The sequence below is a fragment of the Anomaloglossus baeobatrachus genome, chromosome 1, assembly GCF_048569485.1.
Source record: "Anomaloglossus baeobatrachus isolate aAnoBae1 chromosome 1, aAnoBae1.hap1, whole genome shotgun sequence".
NCBI lineage: Eukaryota > Metazoa > Chordata > Amphibia > Anura > Aromobatidae > Anomaloglossus > Anomaloglossus baeobatrachus.
The window spans coordinates 948,070,757-948,094,780 of record NC_134353.1 but is presented as its reverse complement, the minus strand read 5'-3'; the positions used below and the strand labels follow the sequence as shown (position 1 = coordinate 948,094,780).

The following is a 24,024-nucleotide window of genomic DNA, read 5'->3' as shown; positions in this document are numbered from 1 at the left end:
GTTTTTTAATATTTCTAAATAAAGCCTGTAATGATTTTATCCTAAGAAGAAGTTGTGCCGGATCCTTTCCTCTCTCCTTTCTATGCTTAAATATAAGCCCTACCCTAAAAATAAGCCCCAGTCGTAGTTCAACGATGAAGTGTCCGTGCAGCTAAAAAAGTTAAAGAATACTGCAGGACACTTCATTGTATAAAGCAGTCAGCCCCCCAAAAGAAAGAAGGCAGAAGACCTCACAATCATACTCACCAGATGCTGAACGGGAGGACCTGCAGTCTGGCGAGTCTACACTCACACACATCAGATCGCACACACGCACATACACACACACACACTTCCGGTGATATTGATTGCTTCTGGTCGTCAGAGAATCCTGGGACGCAGTGTGGTGGAGCGCAAGAACCTGTTGCTGGAACGCACAGAGGACCTGCGGGTGGAATGCATCAATGCATTCCACTGCACTGTGTCCCATCTTCCCCTGCTGACCAGAAGCAATCACTATCGCCGCATGTGGTTAGCGAGTGTGTGCGATCTGATGTACGATTGTTGTATCTGATGTGTGTATGTGTATTAGTATGTGTGTGCGTCAGCCAGAAGCAGGTGAGGACTGCGTGGAGCATACCTACTGGGAGCACCCGCTGAGGATCGCAGGAGGACCTGGAAGCCACGCAGATATTCTGGCTCTGATAAGTACAGTTCTCCTGAGAAGGGGGGGGGGGGAACTCCTGCTTTTTTGGGGGAAGGGGTAAACTTACCCCCAACCGTGTTTCCACAAGAATAAGACCTACCCTGAAAATAAGCCCTAGCGTTTTTTGGTTTTATTTTTAGGTAAAAAAAAGTATAAGACAGTATCTTATTTTTGGAAAAACATGGTAGTATGTGTTATGTTCAGTTTGCACCAGTTCAGATGCTGAACCCCCTCCCACAAAATCATGAAAAATGAGAATGCTACAAATCTCGGAAAATGGCGACAAAAGCGATATTGTTGTTTGTTTGTTCTTTGTTTTTTTTTTTTTTTACAAAGTTCTGAATTTTTTTGCCACTTAGATAAAAGTAAAACTATAGATGTTTGTTAACTATAAATGCGTACTGATCTGTGGAATCATACTACCAGATCAGTTTTACCATACAGTGCACAATGTAAATAAAACCGCCAAAAAACAATCATGCAATTGCACTGGTTTTTTTTTGTAATTTCACCACTCTTAGAATTTTTTCTTATTTTTCAGTACACTATATAATGGAAAAATAAAAATGTTATGGCTTATAGAAGAAGGGGAGAAAAAAAACCCCTGAAAATTGCTGGGGAGTGAAGGGGTTAAATATCTGAGAATTCACATTGGGGAGAAGTCTATCGTAGCACTGGCATCCCTGCACAGTCCTGCCTCTCCCCTCTAGCAGGGACGCCAACTCACCGCCTCAGCAGGATCATGTGCTCGCTCCCTTGCCTCCCCGTGGCTCTCCTGCTTTGGGGGCCTGTGGACGCCGCAAAGGTCCCCTGGAAGTGTGTTTAAAGCGCACGCTCTTTTTAAAGGGCCAGAGCACTAATACCCAAAAGTGCTTCTCAGCTTGTGGCTTAAAGGCACCAGGTACTTAAGGCATCCTCCCACTAGGGGAGGTGCCTGAGCAACACTGTCAGTTGTTTACTGTCTTGCTAGCTAGTTGTCAGATCCTGTTCACCTGCACTAAAGACTGTACCTGTCCGTACCTGAGTCCGTCCCTGCCTTTGATATCAGCTGCCAGTTTCCCTTGTGGGGCAGGGCATCCACTTCCGCTCGCTCTCTCGGCAAGCGTAACATATATTCATGTTTAGAATGTAGGAGGATTGTAACACCCTTACCGGTGTAACTGTACTGCCCTGCTCCCCTCCCTCGGTGGGGATGCCGGCACACTCACCCTCTCGGGCGCTCAGCGATGAGTGCTTCGTCCCCGCTGGCTGCCACAGTGTCCCAGGGCCTTCACATGCATCCTGGGAGTGCTCTTAGGGTGCACACTTACGTTTTTTTAAAGGGCCAGTACGTTCTAACCTTGAAGTGCCTCTTAGCCTATGGCTGAGACGCATCAGATATTTCAACAAAAAGCCTGATGGCACTCACCAAACTGCAATGTGAACATGTGCATAACTGAACATGACCTAAAATTACAAAAAAAAAAGACAGTTTGAACTTTGAAATGCTAATGTATGAAAACCATGAATTTATGAATATAGACATACATTACTGCTAACGAAAATTTAAGAAAAATTAGATATTTAGCATACAAAAACGGCCATTTTTATATCTGCTCAGTCGATACGTCACGGTATATCTCGTAACTGGTTACCTACTCTATATTGAAGCCTCTCTCTGAGTTTATAAAGGTTTTTAAACCCAGAGAGAGGCTTCAATATAGAGTAGGTACCCAGTTACGAGATATACCATGATGTGGTGACTGGGCAGATGTAAAAATGGCCGTTTTTGTATGCTAAATATCTCATTTTTCTTAGATTTTCCTTAGCAGTAATACATATCTACAGGGTGGGCTATAAGTATGGATACACCCTACCGTTTGTGGCATATTAGTACATGAGAGGGGCAAAACATTTGAGGCCGGGTGACGCCCATCTGCACAGCTGCAATTTTGAATTCAACTTTATTTTTTATCAGGGTGTATCATTACTTATGGCCCACCCTGTATATTCATACATTCATGGTTTTCATGCTTTTGCATTACAGAGTGCAAACTGTCTCTTTTTTTTGTAATTTTGCATCTGGTATTTAAAGCACCTCCCCTTAAGGGAGGTGCCTGGACAACATGGTAAATACGTTGCCAGTTGTCAGGTCTGTAAATGTTGCTGCTGTTTAGTGCGGTATTCAACATTGCAAATACCTCTCTGTGTTCCAGTACCCAATGTATCTGCTTGCTGCTGTATCTACCCTATCAGCCAAGTTTGATTTACTGGCCACTGCTCCACCGTACCATGTCAGTGACTCTGTATCCATACCCCTGGGGCCAGCTCTCGCAGCCCCAGTCTTTCCAAGTGGCACCTGGTTTCTACCTTAAGTGCACCACCCTCACCTTCAGAGGCTCTGATGAAAACTTGGTGTGAAACAATAGTCAAGCCCCCCTAGGTTTTCTCTGTGCTGTGGCTCAGTGGGTTCACTCCCCACTCACACCTGTGAGCATTGAAGTGTTGGAACAATTAACTACTTCCCATCACTATATTGCCCTTTTGCATTCTAAGGCCAGTTTCACACATCCTTCTTTTTGCCGGTTTCGCGGATCCGGCGCGCTCCCGTACAGTGAATACAGTACAATGACAGTGCAACAAGCGACAGTCACGTGCTGTCATGTGACCGGCACATGTGACCCGGAAGTTACAGCGCTGTCATTGTACTGTATTCACTGTACGGCAGCGCGCCGGATCCGCGAAACCGGCAAAAAGAAGGATGTGTGAGTGAGCCCTAATAGAGGTGCCAATTTCCATTAGGACGTGAAAGGGCAGTGATTATCCACCCTGGGCTCCTGATGTAGAGGTACAGCTTTCAATTCCCTCTTCTAGCAGGGATGTAACAGAGGAATTTGAATGCTGCCAGTGTTTGTTTAACTTCTTCACGACCAATGACTTGTTATTACGTCATTGGTGGTGCCCCCTGGTTACCACAGGCTCCAGCAGTGAGATTGCGGTAATCCCTGCACATGTCTGCTGATCTGATCAGCAGATATGTACGGCTAAGGGCACAAACACAACAGCGGTATTCTGCCGCATCCGGCATAAGGGCAATACAGTTCACAGACAGTGTGGCAAGCCCCGGTCACATACTGTCACATGCTCCGGTCACATGACCGCATGTGCCCGAAGCTTGTCAGTGAACTTTAATGTACTGTACGGTCCTTGTGCCGGATCTGCGAGTGCGGCAGGAAAATGCTGATGTGATACCAGCGTAACAGGCACGGGTGGATCGGAGATCCATACGTGCCTGTTAACCCTTTAGAATGCACTGTCAAACATTTACAGCGCTATATAAAGGGCCGCTCGCTGCCATCGGCGGCCCCATGACGTGGTCACAGAGCGCCTAGGTGTTACCGTGAAAGTGCATGGTCAGATTAACACCCCTGACGCTGTCATGAGTGACTTCGTGTGAGACCCAGCAAACCACCAGCAGTCACAGGAACACTGCATTTCTCCTGAACAGAGATATGCTGAAGCATCGCTCTGGTTAGGACAAGTGATCGGCCTGTGCAGTGCTAATTGCCCGGTGGTGAAGGGTTAATGCACTCATAAGGACTTGAATAGAAAAAGTATGTGGTTATAAAATCCACAAAAACGATTAATGGTAAATGAAATGGGACACGGATGTGATCGGTGTAGATGTAGAATATGGGGCACATGGAAATTAAGGGGGAAAATTCCGGTGTAACCGAAACCTAAAAATAAAGATCGGTCCTCAGACGTCAGGGCTCAGCCTCTACTCTCCATTTTTGAGAATATCATTCCAGGCAGGGCCGGCTCCAGGTCTTTGTGGGCCCCGTGCTGCTCCCTCTCTCATCATTGCTTTCAATTGTAGCGGCAACTGTGATGCCGCTACAATTGAAAGCGCGTTCATCAGGGGGAGGCTGGTGACAGGGCGGGCACTGGGCCCCCGAGTAGCAGTATGCTACTCCTGCCACTGCGAGTGGGCCCCCCCAGGAGCCCAGGGACCCGGCATTTGACCGGGTTTGCCGGGTGCTGACGGCGGCCCTGATTCCAGGATTCATATAGAAGTGTCCTGTTGGCCCTGGTATTTCCCAGTGTATAGAAGGATCTGGTCCCCCTGCCCACCGGGAAAGACTTGCTCTGTATGAGCCAGCTAAATCCTGGTGGGAAGAGGGAGCTGGCTGGCTGGCTGGCTGGCTGACTGACTCACTGACTCACTGACTCACTCACTCACTCACTCACTCACTCACTCACTCACTCACTCACTTCCACACAGGAAGTGGAGCTTCTCACCAACAACTAAGCGCAGCTTCCTGGTATTAGCCAAGTTGGTTGAGGCCCCGCCTTTTCCGGTCACATGGGCATGATGTCACCAGAGATTATTTGAATTCCGCCTCTACCGTCAGCAGTGCTGGAGGCCCCGCCCCTTGTGGTGACGTCACCTCTCGCAGGCGCAGCGCCATTCTACACACCGCCCACCCAGGTCAGTGCGTGATGTGTTCTCCGAGGCTCCGGTCTCCTCGGTTTCCTCTTCTCTGGCATTTGCTGGATGTTGTGCGGTGTCTCCTCGCGGTGCGGAGCTGATGGCGGCGGCTCAGTACTCGGTGTCCGCCATTATCTCCGGCCACTGCTCCTCTGTGTGCAGTGTACAGGATGGCGCCTGCCCTGATGGGCCTCAGCCATCAGTAATAGCAGCAGCCAATCGGAGCTCAACTGTAATGTTACCACAGCAACTTATCAGTGCAGCTGTTTCTTCCCACAGCAACCAGAGCTCAGCTGAAACCAATCAGAGGTCAGCTGTCCTATCTAGAGAAGCCAATCAGAGGTCAGCTTTCATTTTACCTCAGCAGTGTCAGACATGACTGAGCCAGCCATCGTCTTCCTGGGGTCGGACTCGGTCGGTCTCTGCGGAGGGTGGTCGTGTCGTCCATTGTGTGGAAAATAAAAATCTGCACGTTTCCACAATCCTTGGAGGTGTTTGTTTTTTTTTGTTTTTATCAGTTTCCAGTCTTTTGGGAATACAGTATACAGCACTATGAAGAAAACAGGGCTGTGTTCACACTTCTCTTTAAGGCTATGTTCACATTTCCGTTTTTTTAGCATCAGTCAGGCTGCTTTTGTCGCGGGCGGAGGAGGGGACGCTGCGCTCACCCACTGCTCGGGTCCGGCTGCTGCTGCTCGGTGGTGGCTCGAGCGGTGGGCCGGATCCCGGGGACTTGAGTGGCGTTCCTCGCCCGTGAGTGAAAGGGGGAATTGGTGTGGGGTTTGGGGGATATTGTCCATGACGCCACCCACGGTTGTGGTGAAGTTGTGACACCACCGCTGCTCTGGACGGGGATCCCGGCAGCGATGACAGGGAGCAGCTTGGATGTTGGTTCTCCCCTCCGTGGGTAGGGGGGTTGGTTGTCTCGGGGCCCCGGTGAGGGTTTTAGGGATGACAGGCGGGTTACGGGGCCTGGGGAGGTGCAGGGTCGTGGGGGCAGCGCTGTGCCGCACGGCACGGTGGTACTCAGCCACTAATCCACACAGAGTCTCTGGTCAAACAAATGGCTGGATGGACGGGTCCCACAGACGGCTGCGGTTGTTCTCCCGGCAGGTTGATGGTGACTGCCTTTCCCTGCACCTATGTTGTGGTTACGGTTCCAATGGCTTCCCACTGGTAACCTGCTCCCCAGCTTGGATGGATGCTGAGGGAGCCCCTTTTGCCCGCAGGCTCTGGTCCTGGGAACTGCAGCCTTGGCGGTGACTGTGTTTCCCTCTACGGTGTGAGCTGTTGCCTTCAATCGGGTCTTGACTGCTGGGAAACCCTGGAGGTTCCCTTCGCTAACGGATTTGACCGGTTTTACGGCGTCTCCTAGCCTGGTTGGGGTCCGTAGGCCCTGCCGAATGGTGCTGGCTTCTCTTCACTCCCCGATCCGGTACCGGCGGGCAACCGCCCATCCCCGGTCCGTACGGTTCACTTCAATCAGCCTCTCCTGCAGACGGTCACCACCGTCTGCCAACCTTGCTGGGTGCCCGGGCCACACACCCGGACACGGTCAGACTCCTCTAATACCACTTCCCTCTCCAAACTATCTGAAACTCTTCCCCCCTCCAGGACTGTGAACTCGGTGGGCGGGACCAACCGCCTGGCCCACCCCCTGGTGTGGACATCAGCCCCTGGAGGAAGGCAACAAGGATTTGTGTTTGACTTAGGTGTGCCTAGCCGGGGTGTAGGGTGTGTTGGTGTAGTACCTGTGACGACCTGGCTTGTCCAGGGCGCCACATTCCCCCTTAGCAAAATGCAGACCGTCCGCGGGCTGCCCGTCCATCACCGGTTTTATTTTTACAACTGAAAAAGAGTAAAACGGTAAAAGCACATATAAAAAAAAAGAACATCATACCATTTTCAACAGTACGGCTTCCGCTCTTCTCTCACCCAAACAACCTGGCCCTGATGCTGCCCCTAAGAAACAGCACCCCTTGACCCCAGTCCAGCACCAAGTTGCCCGAGCGGGTTCTGTCTCTTTCAGGGGACCCCCGTTCATGGGGACCCCTGAACCCCCGGAGGATTGCCACCGGATACGGTAGTGGCGGGCCTGGGACATCCCTTTTCCTCCAGGCCCATCCTCCCAAATCAGCCTCTCCGGAGGCGGTAACTGTGTCAAGCCAGAAACATATTTTTTTTACATGCCACTAAGTTTGTGGTTGCCCTGCAAGTTCTCGGGCTTGTCCGTAAGCAGTTCCTTACGCAACGGTTTGCAGACAGTCCCTTCCGGGACAACAGTTGCCGGCAACGGCCGGTTCAATTACGGTGCAATCAGGTAAACTTCTTCGGTTGATTATCTTATCATTTAAAACTTTCAAACTGGGTACACTCAATATATATAGACCCCCCTTTTAAAGAGTAGTTTCCCTGTACCTAAGTGGGGGTCTACCTAGGTTGGGGCGAGTGGACCTTCGGGGCCCGGTGTCAGTGGTGACAGGCACTGGGGCAGAGGGAACAATCAGTTCTTCCTCCCTGCTATCATGTGGGGCAGGCGGAGGGGAGCTGGGTACAGGTACATCCCTGGGCACTGGCTCGCTGTTAACCATTTCCATCCTTTCTTCATCCACGGGTTGTGGGAACAGTATCACTGGAAGGATCACCGCGCCGTTCTGTGTAGGCCAGTCTGCTGGAAAATCACCCATCATGGTGTGGATTACGTCTTTTTCCTTCTCCACTGGACTGGGAACTGGAGCCTCATCCGCTACTCTCAATGCCGGTGGGCACTTCTTCAGGTAGTCTCGGGAAACCGTGGCCAAAGTCCCCCCCTGGTCACGGCTGATCTGGTATGCCTTCCCATTCTCCCATCCTGTGGGCTGGACTACATATGGGTTTTTTTCCCATTGATCATCCAGCTTGTGGGCCCTTCTTTTCCGCTTCAGCACTACATCCCCAGGTTGGAAGGGGCCGGTAGGCGCCTTCTTGTTGAAGCACTGCTCCTGTTGTCTCCGACTCTGGCACAAGTTCTTCTCAACATACTCCTGGACCTGTCGGTACTGTGCCCTCCGCCGAGTGTCCCATTCAGCTGTCGACGGGAGTGTTTCTGGAGCTTCCAAGCCCATTTCCAGATCCACTGGTAGCCGGCCAGGGCGAGCTCTCATCAGGTATGCTGGAGTGCATTTTGTAGAGCTGGAAGGGATGTTGTTATACATATCGACCAGGTCAGGTAGCTTCTCCGGCCATAGGTTCCGCTCTTCCAGTGGTAACGTCTTGAGGAGGCCCAGGACCAACTGGTTCATCTTTTCACACATGCCATTGGTTTGGGCGTGATAAAGCGTGGTCCGGATTTTCTTGCAGCCGTACAACTGGCAGAACTCCTGGAATACCTCTGCTTCAAAGGCTTGACCCTGGTCGGTAAGCACCTTCTCGGGGTACCCATGCGGTCGACAGAAATAAGCCTGGAAGGCCTTAGTGGCGGTACGGCCGGTTAAGTCCTTAATGGGGACAACCACCATGAACCTTGAATAGTGGTCTACAATGGTCAGAGCGTAGGTGTACCCACTTCGGCTGGGGGTGAGCTTCACATGGTCAAGGGCAACCAGCTCCAGCAGTTGGTGCGTAACGATCGGGTGTAGGGGTGCCTTCTGGCTGGCCTCGTCCTTCCTTCTCAAGGCGCAAGGGCCACATTCTCGGCACCAGGCCTCCACAGATTCCCGCATTCCACTCCAATAGAACCGCTCTCTCAACAACATCTCCAGCTTCTTCCACCCGAAGTGCCCAGCACCATCATGGTATGCTTGCAGGACGGTGGGCACGTTGGCCTGGGGAATCACCAGCTGGCGGATCTTCTCGTGAGTCTTAGGATTAATCAGCTCGCGGTACAACTTCCCCTGGTGTAGGTACAGCCGGGTCCGTTCTCGCCACAGACGTTGGGCTGCAGCAGGGTCTATCCCAGCAGAACCCTGTTCCACTAGGGTCTTGACCAGGCTGACAGCAGGTGCCTGGTCCTGAGCTTCATGCCACTCCTGTCGGGGCAGCGGATCTATTTTCACCCGTTGTTGGTGGACGTGCACCTTCTCAGTTAATGGCCGGTGAAATGCAGGCAACTCGATCTCTTCGAGGTCATCATCCTCTGGCCCCTCTTCCGACAGGTGGGGCATCCGAGAGAGTGCATCGGCATTGACGTTGGTACGGCCGGCCCGGTACTTAATGGTGAAATCGTAGTTGGCTAACCTGGCCACCCACCGCTGCTCCAACGCGCCCAGCTTGGCCGTATCTAGATGGGTCAGCGGGTTATTGTCTGTGTACGCGGTGAAATTGGCTGCTGCCAGGTAATGGCGGAACCGCTCGGTGATAGCCCACACCAGTGCCAAGAGCTCAAGCTTGAAAAAGCTGTAGTTCTCAGGGTTCCTCTCAGTCGGTCGGAGTTTTCGGCTAGCATAAGCTATCACCTTTTTCTTTTCTGTCCTGGACCTGAGATAGAACAGCCCCCAAGCCCACATTGCTGGCATCGGTGTAGAGGATGAATGGGCGGCTGTAGTCAGGGTACGCTAGGATTTCCTCTCCGGTCAGGGCCGCTCTCAGCTGGTGGAAGGATTCCTCATGCTTTTCTTCCCACACTAATGGGGCTCCTAGGGGTCTACCACCCTTGGTCTGTCCCACGAGGAGGTCTTGCATGGGGGCAGCCATCTTCGTGTAACCCTTAATGAAGCGACGGTAATATCCCACCAGGCCTAGAAACTGCCTCACTTCCCTCACCGTGGTCGGTCTCGGCCAGTCCTGGATGGCGGTGATCTTCTCAGGGTCGGGGGCGACACCTTCCGCACCAACCACATGTCCTAGGTAGTGCACTCTGGGTTTCAGCAGATGACACTTTCAGGGCTTCAACTTCATTCCATACTTAGCAAGGGACGCGAACACCTCGGCTAGGTGCTCTAGGTGGGCTTCATACGTCTGTGAGTACACAATCACATCATCCAAGTACAGCAAGACGGTCTCGAAATTTAGGTGCCCCAGACAGCATCCCATCAGCCGTTGGAAGGTTCCAGGGGCATTGCACAGCCCGAACGGCATGCTATTGAACTCGCAGAGTCCCATAGGAGTGGCGAAGGCAGTCTTCTCTCGGTCCTCCGGTGCCACGGCCACCTGCCAGTACCCGCTGGTGAGGTCAAGGGTGGAGAAGTTGTTAGCAGTTCTCAGCGCAGCCAGGGACTCTTCAATGCGGGGCAGAGGGTAAGCATCCTTATGCGTTATCTGGTTAATCTTCCGGTAATCCACACACATCCGCATAATGCCATCCTTCTTCTTAACCAGCACCAACGGAGCGGCCCAGGGACTACAGCTGTCCCTAATAACCCCTGCCTCCTTCATGTTCCTCAACATGTCTTTGGCGCATTGGTAGTGCGCGGGGGGAATAGGCCTGTATCTCTCCTGGATAGGGGTGTGTGTACCGGTAGGGATGTGGTGTTGGACCCCTTTAATCTGCCCAAAATCTAGAGGGTGCTTGATAAAAACTCGCTCATACTCCTGTACCACCCGGTATACCCCTTCATTGTGGTGTGTGGGGGTATCATCAGTGCCGACGTGTAGCTCTCGACACCACTCGTCTAACTCCCCCAGGGATGAGTGGGAACCGGCGGTAGGCGGCGTGATCGGGGGAACGGCTTCATGGATGGTGTGGGGATCTAGAGTGAGCAATTTGGCAAGGGTAGCGTACCGGGGAAGCCTAACCTCTTCCTCCCCACAGTTCAGCACTCGTACGGGCACTCTCCCTTTCTTGACGTCTACCACCCCTCGGGCGGCCATTACTGTGGGCCATTGTTCGGAGGATATGGGCTATCATGGCGGGGTAGTCTCGTCCTTGGGGCCCTACTGCTGCCCTACACCAGATCATCATCTCACTCCTGGGAGGCACAATCAAAGGGGCCGCATCCATCACTCTCACCCCTCCAATCTCTCCTCCTGTCGAGTTCACATGCTGGATATACATCAGGGCCCGGATCTCACGCTGCACAGCTCTCTGTCGGCTCCCCGCCGCTGTGGCGACCAGCTGCTGCAGTAGGGTCAGCACGTCACTCATACAGTGCTCCATCACATTAGTCCCTAACACCACCTTTGGGTTATGATCACTGGGTTCATTCATTATCACAATCAAACCCTGGTGTTGCAGTTCAGCTCGTCCCACAGTCATGGCCACTTGTTTGTACCCCACTTGGGTCAATGGGAGTCCATCAGCATCAATCAGTGTCATACTGCCATCGGGGGGGGTTAGTTCGTCTATTCCCCAATATCGCTGATACAGTGTATATAGTATTGTGGTTACCTGTGATCCAGTGTCCAGGAGAGCCATCAGCGGGATGCCGTCCACTGCCAGGGGGATGATGGGCCGAGCTCCGATGTACAGGTCACGCCAGTCGGAGGGGCCACTGGGTTCGACTCCTGAGGACTGGCCCGTGGCCCCAGGGGTTGCTCGTTTAACGGACACCGTCGGTAGTAGTGGCCGGGCTTGCTGCACCTGTAACAAGTCGGAGGTCCATACCGTGAGTCGTTGGCCCTTCTCCGCTGCATCCAGGGGACGTCCTCAGGGCGGTCGGCGAGCTGCAGTTTCCCCGGGGGCTGGGACCTGGTATAAGGCTGGAGTGCGGTGAGGATCTTGGCGAGGTCCCCATCCATGCGGCGGACTTGGGCAGCCAGTTCCTCCATCATTCCACTTGGGGCTGCAGATGCCGGAGGTGTTGGGAGGGCAGGGGCCACCACTACGGGAGCCGTCTCAGCTGGCCATGGGGCGGCCTCGGGGACTTTCGATGCTGGAGGCTGCAGAGCTTTAATGGTCCGTACCTTTAACACGGCAAAGCCCACATCAGGGTGTTCTAGGGCCCACAACCAGAGTTGCTTGCGGTCCTCCGAGGATCTCATCCCCTGTACAAACTGCTCCACTAGCATTTTGTTGCTGTCCGCATCGTTGATGGTGTCTACCCGCTTCAATGTGCGGATGACTGCAGACGCAAGGCGTAGTCCCGAATGCTATCTGCAGGCCGTTGCCGGCATTGATAAAACTGCATCCGCAGCTCAGCTTCGGTACGGGTCTCAAAGGCAGTCTGTAGCTTCTCAAAGATAGTGGCTACAGAGGATCGGTCCCCCTCGGCCCAGGTCTCCGCCTCCTGCTCGGCTGCGCCGGTTAGCTGCCCCAGCACTACCGTTGCACGTTGCTTATCAGTTAGGGGGTATAGTTCTAATAGCGGGCTAAGCTTCTTTCGGAAGACCTGCAACGCATCAGGTTTCCCATCGTACTGCGGCAGCCATGTAGCTCCGGGCACGTAGGGCAAGGAGAACGGCATCACCTGAGCGAGAGCTGGGGCCGCAGCACCTCTCGCCAGTGCGGCCGGGACCTGGGCGGGCCTATTCCCATCCGCGAGTGCCACCGCGGCTGCGACCGCCGCTCCTCCAGTGGCTCCGTCGGGCGCAGACATCTTGTTTCCGTCCCCCTTAGTCTTTTTCCGGCTCCTCCTCTACAGGGGCGGGGTTTCGGTTTTCGCGCCTCCACTACTCGGGAAGACGCTCAAGCGGGGACTTTTCGCGCCCAAAATGGCGGCTTCTCCAAATTTTCAGCCGGACACCTCCGGCGGTCACAAGGCGCACCTCTACCAGACGGCAGAGCGGTAAGATCCTGTTCGTGTCGCCAAGTTGTCGTGGGCGGAGGAGGGGACGCTGCGCTCACACACTGCTCGGGTCCGGCTGCTGCTGTTGCTCGGTGGTGGCTCGAGCGGTGGGCCGGATCCCGGGGACTCGAGCGGCGTTCCTCGCCCGTGAGTGAAAGGGGGTTTGGTGTGGGGTTTGAGGATATTGTCCGTGACGCCACCCACGGTTGTGGTGAAGTTGTGACACCACCGCTGCTCTGGACGGGGATCCCAGGAGCGATGACAGGGAGCAGCTTGGATGTTGGTTCTCCCCTCCGTGGGTAGGGGGGTTGGTTGTCCCGGGGCCCCGGTGAGGGTTTTAGGGATGACAGGCGGGTTACGGGGCCTTGGGAGGTGCAGGGTCGCGGGGGCAGCGCTGTGCCGCACGGCACGGTGGTACTCACTCAGCCAGTAATCCACACAGAGTCTCTGGTCAAACAAACGGCTGGATGGACGGGTCCCACAGGCGGCTGCGGTTGGTTGATGGTGACTGCCTTTCCCTGCACCTGTGTTGTGGTTACGGTTCCAATGGCTTCCCACTGGTAACCCGCTCCCCAGCTTGGATGGATGCTGAGGGAGCCCCTTTTGCCCGCAGGCTCTGGCCCTGGGAACTGTAGCCTTGGCGGTGACTGTGTTTCACTCTACGGTGTGAGCTGTTGCCTTCAATCGGGTCTTGGCTGCTGGGAAACCCCGGAGGTTCTTTTCGCTAACGGATTTGACCGGTTTTACGGAGACTCCTAGCCTGGTCGGGGTCCGTAGGCCGTGCCGAATGGTGCTGGCTTCTCTTCACTCCCTGATCCGGTACCGGCGGGCCACCGCCCGTCCCCGGTCCGTACGGTTCACTTCAATCAGCCTCTCCTGCAGACGGTCACCACCGTCTGCCAACCTTGCTGGGTGCCCGGGCCACACACCCGGACACGGTCAGACTCCTCTACTACCACTTCCCTCTCCAAACTCTATCTGAAACTCTTCCCGCCTCCAGGACTGTGAACTCCTCGGTGGGCGGGACCAACCGCCTGGCCCACCCCCTGGTGTGAACATCAGCCCCTGGAGGAAGGCAACAAGGATTTGTGTTTGACTTAGGTGGGCCTAGCCGGGGTGTAGGGTGTGTTGGTGTAGTACCTGTGACGACCTGGCTTGCCCAGGGCGCCACACTTTCACACTACGTTTTTTTAACATACGTCCTGAATGTTTTTAAAACGCAAAAATGGATCCAGTACAAATGCGTTTTCATTTCAATGCATTTGCAATAAACTCGTGTCAACATGCGTTTGCGTGCGTAAGGCCGGGGCCACACGGGGCACTACTGCGATGCTCGCATGAGACTCGGCTCGTGCTGGCAGCACAGCAGGAGCCGAGTGTCATGCGAGCGTGCCTGCGTCTGAGGTCCGACCCTGCGAGCTGACCTCAGCTGCTGGGGGCGGGCCGGTGATGTGGAGGGGCGGACCAGCACTGCAGAGGGGTGGGCCGGCAGGGAGGAGGGGAGGGATTTCTCTCCTCCGTAGCCTGATATTGTGATTCTTGCTCTACACGTGCAGTACACCGGTGTACCGCGAGTGCAGTGCGATTTTCCTCTCGCCCCATTCACTTGAATGGGTGCGAGAGAAAAGGGACTCACCTTACAATCGCAGCCTGCTGCGATTGTTTTCTCGGTCCGATTAGGGCTGAGAAAATAATCGCTCATGTGCGCTGTCACACAGGCTAGAATTGGTCCGAGGGGAATGCGATGTTTTATCGCACTCCACTCGCACCGATTTTCTCGCAGTGTGGCTTAGGCCTTATAGCGAAGATCCAGCGACTTGCAGTTTTTTTAACATTTTTCAAAAATGCTACTTGAAGCGTTTTTGAACTGCGTCCAAATACTGCAAATTGCTGGATCCTGACTAAACAGCATGCAAACGCATGTGAACGCTGGCATGCTGATAGACAGGATCCTGCTTGCTCTACTGAGCATGCCCAGAAACCAGCCTCGGGTGATCAGTCCCTCTCTTCCCTCTCTCCCACTCCCTCCCTCTCTCTTCCCTCTCTCTCTCTTCCCTCTCTCTCTCTTCCCTTCCCCCTCCAACTCTCTGTCTCTCCCCCGCCTGAGAGCTGCGGACACTCGTAACCAAGGTAAATATTGGGTAACCAAGCAAAGCGCTTCTCTTAGTTACCCGATGTTTACGTTGGTTATGTGTGCAGGGAGCAGGCAGCCCGGCTCCTAGCAGCTGCGGATGCTCGTAACCAAGATAAATATCGGATATCCAAGCAAGTTACCCAATGTTTACCTTGGTTACGAGCCTCTGCAGCTGTCAGAAGCTGGCTCCCAGTCTATCACGTTCAGTTCCACTGACTCCCGATCACGTGACTCCAATGCCCACCCATAAACTTAAAGTGACAGGATCCTGCAAAATAACACATGCAGGATCCGCTTTTACAGCAAAAAAACGTTCATGACGCATGTTAAAAAAAGTAGTGTGAAAGCAGCCTCACCTGCGTTGCTTGACGCTTGTGACTGATGCGTTGTACAACGGGTGACAAGAATTGTCATGAGAAAGCGGATTCCGTTGGTGAAATGCTTTCAGTATAAAAGCGAGAGCGAACAGCTGATCGCTCTCAAAAGCTGGCGGCCGGCTATTGTGAACGATCAGCTGATCGGCCGGCTTTTGAAAGCGATCGTTCACAATAGCCGGCCTCAGGGCGATCAGCTGATCGCTCACAGAAGGCAGCTGTCGGGGGATCAGCTGATCGTTCGGCCGCCGAAAGAGAGACATTGATTTCAATGATTAAACACAATATCTGAGCATGTACAGTGAAAACAAAAGGATTCTACTGCTCAAAAAACGTTACATGCTGCGTTCCTGCCGCCCAACGGTCAGTCGTTCCACATTAGTCGCAATCCGCCGCTCATACAAGTCTATGGGAACAACGGAATCCGCTAAACGGATTGTGTTGTTTATCAGAGCGGCGGATTGTGACTGATCCTAAACAACGGAAATGTGAACCTAACCCCCTTCACCGCAGGCAATTTTTCTTCCCCTTGAGGATATGAGGATTGTTTTTTTGCGGGATGAGTTGTACTTTTGAATGACACCATTCGCTCTGCCCTATATTGTACTGGAAAATAGGGGAAAAAATCCAAGCCTGGTGAAATTGAAATAGAAAAGTGCAATTGCACGAATGTTGTTTTTTTTGTTTTTTTTTTTTATCTTGTTCACTATATGGTAATACATTACGATTCCTCAGGTCGGTACGAGTTCGTAGACACCAAACATGGATAGTTTTACTTTTATCCAAGTGAAAAAAATTCAGACATTGGTAAAAAAATTAATTTACTTTTGTCGCCATTTTCCGAGACCCGTAACGTTCTCATTTTTTGGGATCTGGGCCTCGGTGACAGCTTATTTTTTGCGTCTTGAGCTGACGTTTTTATTTATACCATTTTTGATAGATGCAACGTTTTGATCACCTGTTATTGCATTTTATTGCAATTTGGCGGAGACCAAAAAACATAATTCTGGCTTTTTGATGTATTTCTCCCTACGCCGTATACCGATCAGATTAATTGATGTTATATTTTGATCTGGCGTTTCTAAACGCGGCGTTGCCAAATATTTATTGTGTGTTTTAATTGTTTTATTTTCAATGGTGGAAAAAGGAAGGTGATGAAAATTTAAGTTTTTTTTATTTTTCCATACTTTTCAAACTTTTTTTTTTTTTAACTTTTGGTTGATTTTGCTAGTCCTTTTACGTGACTTGAAGCGGGCACGGTCCGATCACTTCTTCTGCTCTCTGCCGGCATCCCCAGGAACTTCATGACAGCAACAGGGGTCATCATCTGACCCCCAACTGTCATCACAACCCAATCACCAGAAAAATGCGGAATTGCCATGCGAGAGCATCGATAGCGATATGCTAATGACCCTCTGCTGCGTGCATCAGCCGAGGGTCATGACGCTGTGATACGATCTTGCGATCGCATCACAGCTGCAGAGAAGAGGAAGGGAGCACTTTCTCCCCATCTCCTCCACTGTCTGTTTCTGCGTATATTGCACTGCAGTCGCTTAACATGCGAGTGCATTGCGATGTTTCACACGCTCCCACAGGTTTGTATGGGGGTGCGTGAGCCAAGTCTTGGTGCAAAACTCAGCGTGCTGCGATTGCACCAAGAGCACTATTCGTGACGAAGAAAAGTAAGCAAGAGGACACTGCCTCATTGCTTTACACTGGTGCGAGTGCAATCTGATGTTTTATCGGATCGCACAAAGAAATCGCAAGTGGAAAAAAGCCCAAAGGGACAGACACAGCCATTGGTATGTCCAAGGGAGGGAATGGGTTAATCAATATGCCTGGAAAGCTCCATACCTACAGTGGGGAAAATAAGTATTTGATCTGATGCTGATTTTGCATGTTTTTCCACCTACAAAAATTGGAGAGGTCTGTACTTGTTGTTGTAGATAACTTTAACTGTGACATATAGAATTCAGAAAATCCCATTGTATGATTTCTAAACTATTAATTTGCATTTTATTGCATGAAATAAGTATTTTATCACCAACCAGCAGGAATTCTGTTCTCACAGACCTGTTATTTTTTTTTCTGTAATAAGCTCCTACTCTGCACTCATTACCTGGCTTAATTGCACTTGTCTGACCTTGTTACCTGTATAAAAGACACCTGTCCACACACAATCAATTACACTCCAACCTCTCCACCATGGCCATGAGCAAAAATCTGTCTAAGGACACCAGGGACAAAATTGTAGACTTGAACAAGGCTGGGATGGGCTACAGGACAATAGGCAAGCAGCTGGGTGAGAAGGCAACAACTGTTGGTGCAATTATTAAAAAATAGAAGAAACATGGGATAACTGTCAATCTTACTTGGTTTGGGGTTCAATGCAAGATTTCACTTCGTGGGGTAAGGCTTATTCTGAAAAAGGTCAGGAATCATCCCAGAATTACTCGGGAGAACCTGGTCAATGACCTGAAGAGAGCTGGGACCACAGTCTCAAAGATTACCATTAGTAACACCCTACGCCATCATGGATTAAAATCCGGCAGGGCACACGAGGTCCTCCTGCTCACTCCAGCACATGTCCAGGCCCGTTTGAAGTTCAACAATGACATTTGGATGATCCAGATGAGGCATGAGAGAACATCATGTGGTCAGATGAGACCAAAATAAAACGTTTTGGTATCAAGTCCAATCGCCGTGTTTGAAGGAAGAAGGATGAATGCAACCTTAAGAACACCGTCCGAAGCATGAGGGTGGAAACATCATACGTTAGGGTGCTTTTCTGCAAAGGGGACAGGACAACTGCACTGTATTAAAGGGAGGATAGATGGGGTCATGTATTTTGAGGTTTTTGATAACATCCTCCTTCCTTCAATAAGAGCATTGAAGATGGGTCGTGGCTCGGTCTTCCAGCATGTCAATGACCCGAAACACACAGCCTGGGCAACTAAGGAGCATTTCAAGGTCTTGGAGTGGCCTAGTCCGTCTCTAGACCTGTACCCAAAAGAAAATATTTAGAGGAGCTGACAATGCTGCCCAGCAACCGCCCCGAAACCTGAAAGATCTGTATGGAGGAGTCTCCAAAATCCCTGCTGTAGTTTGTGCAAACCTACAGGAAACGTCCAACCTCTGTAATTACAAACAAAGCTTTCTACCAAATATTAACGTTTGTTTTTCTACTGTATCAAATACTTATTTCATGCAATAAAATGCAAGTTAAAAGGAATCTGTCAGCAGGTTTTTGCTCCCCCATCTGAGAGCAGCATAATGTATGGGCAGAGACCCTGATTCCAAGATGTCAGAGTATGATACCAGCCACAATCTGTCCATAGATATATAGTGTAATAGTGGCTTCACCCCTGTAAAGCAAAACCTAAAATGAAGCCAGAAACTAAGTAATCAGTAAAATAAACTTTTCTTAAGCAGCTTTATGGTTAGAACACATCCAACAGAAAAAAACAGTCGAGCGGTCGCTAGACCGCTGAATACCAATATACAGGGGAATATGGCATTGGAAATTGGTGATTGAAATGGCGGCTAAGACCGTAAAAGTAGACAAGACAATAATGTGACAGGAGCCAGACAGAACTGGGTCTCTTCTGTAAAGAAAAGTATCGCAAAATCCAACTAAGCCCACACTACATTATATTCATCAAAGTATCTCCTCTGGTGACGTCTTCATCCGTGCTTGTCATCCCCAACATGGGTTTCACCTGTGCTTCATCAGGAGATGTATTTGAGATAAGGAAAGGAAGGACCAATATTCTGCCCTTATTTTATCCTTATTTTATGCTTCACTATGAATTTCTCTTGTTGTTGCCTGTTCTTTTTGTTCAGGTTCCAACATTCAATATAAGAGAATTTTCCTGATTCCCCCATGAAGAATGAATAAAAACAGAGACAAGATGTCGGAGAAGATATTAAATCTCACGTTGGAGATCATCTTCCATCTTACTGAAGAGGTGAGAGGTTCTGATGTCATCCTATTACATCATTATCTATGGGGATAACAGAGGATATGACCGGGGAGGTGAGAGGCTCTGATATCATCACATTACATCATTATCTATGGGAGTAACAGAGGATATGACCGGGGAGGTGAGAGGTTCTGATGTCATCACATTACACCAGTATCTATGGGAATAACAGAGGATATGACCGGGGAGGTGAGAGGTTCTGATGTCATCACATTACATCATTATCTATGGGGATAACAGAGGATATGACCGGGGAGGTGAGAGGCTCTGATGTCATTACATTACATCATTATCTATGGGAATAACAGAGGATATGACCGGGGAGGTGAGAGGTTCTGATGTCATCATATTACATCATTATCAATGGGGATAACAGAGGACATGACCGGGGAGGTGAGAGGTTCTGATGTCATCACATTACATCATTATCTATGGGAATAACAGAGGATATGACCGGGGAGGTGAGAGGTTCTGATGTCATCACATTACATCATTATCTATGGGGATAACAGAGGATATGACCGGGGAGGTGAGAGGCTCTGATGTCATCACATTACATCATTATCTATGGGAATAACAGAGGATATGACCGGGGAGGTGAGAGGTTCTGATGTCATCACATTACATCATTATCTATGGGAATAACAGAGGATATGACCGGGGAGGTGAGAGGCTCTGATGTCATCACATTACATCATTATCTATGGGAATAACAGAGGATATGACCGGGGAGGTGAGAGGTTCTGATGTCATCACATTACATCATTATCTATGGGGATAACAGAGGATATGACCGGGGAGGTGATGGACTCTGGAAATGTCTGCAGTGATATTATTAATGTCTCCATACTCAGGATTACACAGTAGTGAAGACCTCTAGTGATCGCTGTCAGGCCCCTGTGTCTGAAGGACGGGGAGGAACCCTGAGCCCAATCCCGGGGCCTCCACCTCACCCCCGGATACATGAGGACATAAATGACCAGAAGATCCTAGAACTCACCAACAAGATGCTGGAGCTGCTGACTGGAGAGGTGACACTGCTGGGAATGCTGGGACTTTATTCAGGACGGCACTGGAGGATTCTGGGTGATGATGGTATCATTGTGTTGTCAGGTTCCTATAAGGTGTCAGGACATCACGGTCTATTTCTCCATGGAGGAGTGGGAGTATCTAGAAGGACACACGGAGCGGTACAAGGAGGTGATGATGGAGGAGCCCCAGCCCCGCACATCACCAGGTAATAGACAGGACTGAATACACCCGGCCTATAATTATCTGTATGTAATAATGATGTCCGTCCTGTCTGTGTCTCCTGCAGGTCTCTCCAGTACGAGGACGACCCCAGAGAGATGTCCCGCTCCTCCTCCTCCACAGGATCCTCAGGTAGATGGAGATCTCCCCTATGAGGTGTAGACGGCTGTGACCTCCTTGTGTTCAGTCTTGTTTTCTCCTCCAGTATTAGATGTTTATACTTGTGTAATGAGAGCGGTGGAGACGGCAGGATCACAGCTGACCACAGACCTCACATGTCCGGATCTTATCTCCATTATTCCCGGGGACTTTTACAATATTTTGTTTTGCAGCTTTTGGATCCGGATAAAGATCTGAACAATATTAATTCTCCAGAGAGAAATGTGAGGGGCGATCAGCGGAGTAACGAGGGGATTCCTACAGATCACCGCCCCGGTGAGGCTTCTAGATGTATAGTCACATTTTCAGACAGAATATTGATTGATAATAATTAGGGCTGAGCGGACCCGGACTGTAAAAGTTTGGATCCGCGCAGTTTCAAAGATGCCCGGGTGCTGGGCCCAGGATTCCAGCTGCACAATTCGGCTATTGGGAAATTAAAGGGAAAAGAAAGAAAACAAGAATTAAGCGCGTTTTTCGTACTTACTGGATGTCATGGTGGCAAACTACTGGATCGCGCATTCACTTTCTGTACTGCGCAATAGGCTCATCGCATACACACAGCTTTCACCGGTCGTTCTGTTGTCTGTGATTGGTTGCAGTCAAACGCGCCCACAGCCTGTGACAGTGTCTGGCTGCAATCATCGTTCATCACAGCTCAGTCATAGTCTACACTCACAGCTGGCGGCCGTGTTCTATAGCTGTTCGCTGTGAGATGTAGCAGAGCTAAAAGCGGCGTGGGACCTTGTGTGGATTACGCCGGACCTGGAGTGGTGTGTTGGGGGTTAATAAAGTGGTGAAGGAGGGTGTGTTTTTGTATCTTATTCCAAATAAAGGATTTTTTCTCTGTGTTTGTACTTTTTTACTTTCATGTACAGGTTATGATGCAGGTATCTTATAGACACCTGTGCCATCACTAACCTAGGGTTTAATAGCAGCTGTGCACTGTTATTAACCCCTGCTATTACCCCGATTGCCACTGCACCAGGGCAACAGGAGAAGCTGGTAAAGCTCCGGGATTGTCACATTTAATGGATGCGACAATACCGGGCGACTGCGGGCTGAGAATACCAGCCCCCAGCTGGCTTTATTTTGGCTGGGTATGAAAATTGGGGGGACAACACGTCGTTTTTGTAAAAATTATTTAAATTAAAAAAAAGCTGCAAGCGGTTTTCCATAGGCTGGAGACACACTTGCGAGGGACTCGCACGAGTCTGGCATCGCATCACACGGCACAGCCGCACACTCTTCTGACAGGAGCGGGCCGCATGTGTTTCTATATACATGCACGCTCATCATACTGACCCGTAGACACTTGCACTGCTTTCGCTGCCCACCGGCCGTCCTGGTGCCTGTGATTGGTTGCAGTCAGTTGCCACTCAGGGTGGGGACGCGTCTAACTGCAATCAATTACACGTGCCGGTGGGCGGGCAAAGCAGTGAATAGTCAATTGTTGGCTCCAGAAGGGAAATTGCGACCTGGGAGCAGCTTGCCACCATGACACAGTCAGTGAGTAGACCGCTGGCGTTCCTACCCCCCTATCCCTACCACCAACATTTTTAATCTCCAGATTCTGGTCCCCATAGACTGACATAAGTACCGGATTCCGTAGCTGATCGAGGCTTTGTTTGTTTTTTTATTTAAATTGAGCAGCGACCCGCCGGTCCTGATTTTTTGCGAGTCCGAGCAGCTCTAATAATAATAATGTGATACTGTTATATGTGATGTCACAAGTTGTGGATATATAATATGGATGATAATACACAGCTGGGGGTGAATTATACTCATGTGACCACGGCCGATTTCTTCATCATCCGCGGTTAGTTCTGATGAAGAAAAAGTATTTGTCCAATTTGGGACTAAGAAACCATCGTCTCCTATTACACTCATGTTAGTGTTTGGTAACAGAATACAGAACATGGAGACCTAAACCCAAATAACAGTGCCTGACAGCCGGGCTCCTGCCATAACGATTGGGATTGGAGATAACTGATCCCCCGACTTTACCCCCTAAGATGCTGCGTTTAGTCGCAACCAAGGACTCTGGGTGGTTAGATAAAGGAGGGGACTTTCTCTCCCACCCATGAGACCCAAGAGAATAAATAAATAATGTTCTTTGGAAAAAAATGAATGTGCACAGGAATAAAAAAAAATATAAAACCTTTTTATTTTTACAAAAATAGAAAATAGACACCTATAGAGTATAACCCATATAATAACGTTAATACATTATTTTACAAGAAAAGGTTTTTTGAAGTCAAACGAAAGAGAAGGTATTTTCCCTCTGGAACCCCAAAGGCGGTAAAGGCCATAAAGATCAGAGGATGACTGTCCGGCTTGTCATAACAATTGGAATCTATTAGATCTTGAAAACCATCATTAATGAGTACAAGATGAAGTTTCTCTTCAGTCCAACGTTCCTTGATACCCATCAGGGCTTTCCAAACCTGTAGAAGTCCGTGTGGGAAGACGTCTTCAACTAGGTGAAATTAGGAGCAGTTGTGACCGTACACTGGGTGCAGAATTATTAGGCAAGTTGTATTTTAGCAGATTTTTTTATTATTGATCAACTACTATGTTCTCAATCAACCCAAAAGACTCATACATATCAAAGCCTAATATTTTTGGAAGTTGGAGTGGTGTTTTTTTTTAGATTTGGCTATCTTAGGAGGATATTTGTTTGTGCAGGTAACTATTACTGTGCAGAATTATTAGGCAACTTAATAAAAAACAAATATATTCCCATTTCACTTGTTAATTTTCACAGGATAAACCAATATAACTGCACAAAATTTAGAAATATACATTTCTGACATGCAAAAACAAAACCCAAAAAAATTAGTGACCAATATAGCCACCTTTCTTTCTGATGCCACTCAGCAGCCGACCATCCATAGATTCTGCCAGTTGCTTGATTTGTTTACAATCAACATTGCGTGCAGCAGCCACTACAGCCTCCAGACACTGCTCCTAGAGGTGGACTGTTTTCCCTCCCTGTAGATCTCACATTTTATGAGGATCCACAGGTTTTCTATGGGGCTCAGATCAGGTGAACAAGGGGGCCATGTCATTATTTTTTCATCTTTTAGACCTTTACTGGCCAGCCACGCTGTGGAGTAGTTGGATGCATGTGATGGAGCATTTGGCAAAATGCTATGGGCTGCCGTTAACTCCTTATTGCACCAGGGCAATCGGGATGAGCTGCGTAAACTCCAGGGACTGTCGCATCTAATGGATGCGGCAATTTCGGGCGGCTGATGGCTGATGGGGGTTACTGTAACACCCTTACCTGCATCCCCGCACTGTCCTGCCCCTTGTCCCCAGCTT

General features: G+C 50.2%; 1 protein-coding gene across 1 annotated transcript in view; it reads left to right on the top strand.

The window, feature by feature from the left end:
- LOC142258360 (uncharacterized) overlaps window positions 1-24,024 on the top strand; it is a 158,048-nt gene that overhangs the window by 88,407 nt on the left and 45,617 nt on the right. Inside the window, exon 7 of the mRNA XM_075330973.1 lies at window positions 20,871-20,973. Coding sequence (XP_075187088.1) covers window positions 20,871-20,973 — 103 coding nt within the window. The remainder of the gene's footprint in view (window positions 1-20,870; window positions 20,974-24,024) is intronic.